This window comes from Manacus vitellinus, unplaced genomic scaffold (assembly GCF_001715985.3).
Source record: "Manacus vitellinus isolate BGI_N305 unplaced genomic scaffold, ASM171598v3 scaffold_24_pilon, whole genome shotgun sequence".
Classification (NCBI taxonomy): Eukaryota; Metazoa; Chordata; class Aves; order Passeriformes; family Pipridae; genus Manacus; species Manacus vitellinus.
In genome coordinates, this window is record NW_021939798.1 from 12,404,414 (window position 1) to 12,407,948 (window position 3,535).

Sequence of the window (3,535 nt, forward strand, 5' to 3'; positions counted from 1 at the left end):
CCAGCACTGCCAGGCACTGCTGGGGTAGTGCTGGCTCAGGCACCATGCCCCAGTGGTCATGCTGGGTCTCCAGCCAGGTGAGGATGCTGCTGGGATCCTCACCTGTCTGGAGTGCTGGGGTGATTCTGTGACCATCCCCATGGTGCCCGCAATGACCCTGGTACCACACGGCGGAGTAAAGGGCCCCCCTTCAGCCAGGACCTGGGGCATGGCTGGGGCAGGTAGCCTCTCCCAGGTAGCCAGGCACTGGGCTTGCACCCACCACCCCGGCCTCCCACAGGCATCCATGTGCTGGACTTGCCTCTCTGCTCTGTTAACCTGGCAGCGGTGGAGACCAACATCGTGATGGTAAATGTCCGGGGGGCCTGGCCATCCCCTGCCGAGCTCTGCGATCACCTGCGTGCCACCAGCGAAGAGGAGGTGGCTGAGACCGGGCAGGCTGTCAGCGTCCTGCTGTTCCCCTGGTCGGCACACACCGTGCGTGCCGTCTGGCACCGCGACATCTCGGCCCACGACACTGAGCTCGCAAGGAGCAAGCTGGAGTTTGTTGCCAGGAAGTGTCAGGAGAAGCTGGCCCTGGGACTGCATCCGACTCCTTTGGGCACAGAGGGAGCCTGAGCATCCTCCCAGCCCCCCCGGCTGAAGCAGGTAGGCCAGCCCACAGTGCAGGGGCTGGGACCAGCCCCTGTGTGCTCCAGGTGTGTTCCCAGCTGACTGAAACACATCATCTGTCCCCACAGGCAGACTGACAAACCGGGGTGAGCCCAGCCTGGGGGAGACCCCAGTCCTTGGGGTGGTCAGTGCACAAAATAAATGTTTTCTGGCAGTACTGTGGCTGTGTGGGGTGTTTTAAGTGTGCCTGGCTCTCTTGCCTCTGCAGCAGGGACATTTTGGCCAAAGTCCCCATGGAGGGACAAATGCTCCTGAGGACATGGAAGCATCTCATCCAGAGGACCAGAGTCACTGCACAGCAGCGCCAAGGTTTGTGTCTGGCCAGGACTGTCCCAGGAGCATGAGCCCAGCCTGGCTTAGATGGCTCCATCACCCCCATTCCCAGAGGTTTGTGTCATCCCAGTCCTGCAGCCACAGGTGGGCTCCCCAGGCTTCTCTGTTATGTCCTGGGTCAGTGAGTCTGCAGCCCAGAACTCTGTGCTGGAAGAAGGGATTCCCTCAGCAGTAGTCACACTGGGTGTGCACTCACTGGCTCCCTGGGAAGCAGCTACCCCAGGCAACAGTAATTCTTGTTTTATTTTGTATTGACAATATGCAGTTTAAAGGACACTGAGGGAATGATCTTCATCAACCAGTTGTCTGGACAGAGCCTTGCAGCCCTCAGCCCCTCATGCTCCGGCAGGCAGGAAGGCAGGAAGACCCCAGGAAAGGGGCACCAGCCTAGGGTGGGCAGAGCAGAAGGGGCCAGGGGGGTCTGAGGCAGTGGCCACCCTGTGCTGGAGCAAGGAGGCAATGGGCAAGGGGAACACTGGCTGCCTGGTGCCGTCATGCAGGGCCATGGTCCCTGTCTGTTTGCTCTCAACATGCCATCATGCTCTTGAAATCATGTTCAGAATGACCTGGGATGAGGAACCAAGCCCTGTGAGCAGCAGCTGGCCCCGCTCCTCCCCACAGGGAGGTGACAGCCAGCCCTGCACCCACCTGATCTGTCTCAGCACAGCCCTCCTGCCTACCTGAGTGAGGATGTAGCTGTTCTCTGACAGCTTCTCAATGACATCAAAGTGATCCACACCGGCCAGATCCAGCAGGGAGACGGACCAGCCGGCTGCACGCAGGGCCTGCGGAGAGAGCGGTGCTGGCAGGAGGGACCTCAACGCCCACCTGCCCTGCACAGGGCAGCAGGAATGACAGCTTGGCAAGGACTGGTGTCCTTCCCCAAGCCAGAAGCGCCGCTTTGGTCCAGCATGCGAGCTCTTCATCCCAGCTGGACACATTGGCGAGGGCCAGCTGGAGCAGCACTCCCATGGAGCTGGGCAGGGCGCTGCTGGAGCTCACCTGGCTGTACTCCTGCGACTGCCTGCGAAACTCCGGGGAGTCGTGCTGGGCCACGACCACAAGCACCTCACAGGCCGCTGGCACCGCCGGGGCAACGTGTCGCATGGGACTATTCCTCTGGGCCACCTCCCTGCAGGAGTCACCGCAGTGGCAGCTGACACAGCCCCTCGCTCCAAGAACAGCCATGTCCTTGGCTGGGCTCATCAGCCAGGGGGTGGCACAGGCACAGAGCGGCCACAGAGCCACTGATGTGTGCCTGCCTGTGCCCTGTCCCTGTGGCTGTCCCTGCAGTGTGCAGGCTCACCGGCTCATGTTCAGAGCATCGTTCACATAGGTGTGCAGGATGGGCTCCAGATCGTACACGCCGCTCACCAGCACTGCTCCTGAAGGCAGAGGCACTGGCAAGTGAGAGGCCACAGCTTGGGTGGCTCCCACAACCCTGGGGACCTCATCATTGGGCAGCTCATCCCCTCGGTTCGACAGCCCCACAGCCTTGTTCCAAGTGCAGAGACCAGTTCTCCTCCAGCCTCTGCACTGGGATACGCCAACCCTACCTTTGATATCTGGCACCACGTGGAATTCCGTCCAGTCTGTGAACAGCACCATGGCTGCCAGGTGAGCCCCTGCCGAGTGCCCACACAGGTAAATGCCTCTGGAAGGAGAGAGCCGTGAGCCAGTTCAGGGAGTGACTGGCAGGGACACCTGGGGACACCTAGGGACATCCTGCTCCATGCGGAGAGGGCAGCACGCCTGAACACAGCAGCTCGGATGTCTCCTAATCCATCAGCTGCTGCCTTGTGCAGTGATAGGATCAGGGCTGCAGGCACTGCCCAGCACTTGGGCTGAGGTGCTGGAGTCTTTGTCCTGGCGCAAGGCTCGTTTGCCCCCCCAGCCATGCTCACACATCAGCCCCCCTGGGAGCTGCCCACCTGATCTCAGGGTACTGCTCCACCAGGAAGGCAAGGCTGCGGCACACCTGCAGAACCATAGTGTCCATGTGGCCTGGGCAGAGGGCAGAGGGCAGGGTCAGAGGGCGCCAGGCCATGCGCAGCCACAGCCTCTGCAGGGTGACACCCACCTCTGGGGGCTGTGTCGTACCCCACCGCCACCACCGCCACCCCCTGCGACACCAGCGGGGGGGCTGCAAACCCCGACTCGTCCTTACTGGGGAAGAGAGACAGGCTGTGGGGGCCACCTGGGGACTGGTCAGACCCCACGTACCCAGAGAGTCCCAGTGTCAGGAGAAGGGAGTCAGTAAGGGTGGGCAGGGGGAGTCCCTTCCCAAGGGATCCCACCTCACCTCAGGCACTGCCAGTATCCGCCATGGATGTAGACCAGGACCGGGAAGGCTGCACAGTGCAGTGGGGGGTGAGCAGAGGATCCGACCCCTGCCCACCCCTGTCCTCACCGTCTCTGTCACTTACTCCCAGAATGGTCCGTGGGGAAATAGATGTCCAGCTTCTCCCTGTCCCCTTTGCCATAGGGGACGTGCAGCGAGGTCTGGGCGCTGGCCCGGGCCCGCTCGGTT

The 3,535-nt window shown here is 62.0% G+C and overlaps 1 protein-coding gene across 1 annotated transcript; it reads right to left on the reverse strand.

Annotated features, from left to right (window-relative positions):
* Window positions 1–1,230: 1,230 nt before the first annotated feature.
* Window positions 1,231–3,534, reverse strand: AFMID (arylformamidase; the record flags this gene model as incomplete). Its single annotated transcript, XM_018073069.2, has 9 exons — window positions 1,231–1,571; window positions 1,686–1,790; window positions 2,008–2,137; window positions 2,312–2,390; window positions 2,562–2,659; window positions 2,937–3,009; window positions 3,086–3,171; window positions 3,308–3,356; window positions 3,432–3,534. Coding segments are annotated over 9 exons (753 nt in total), but the record flags the coding sequence as incomplete, so codon positions are not given.
* Window position 3,535: the final 1 nt, after the last annotated feature.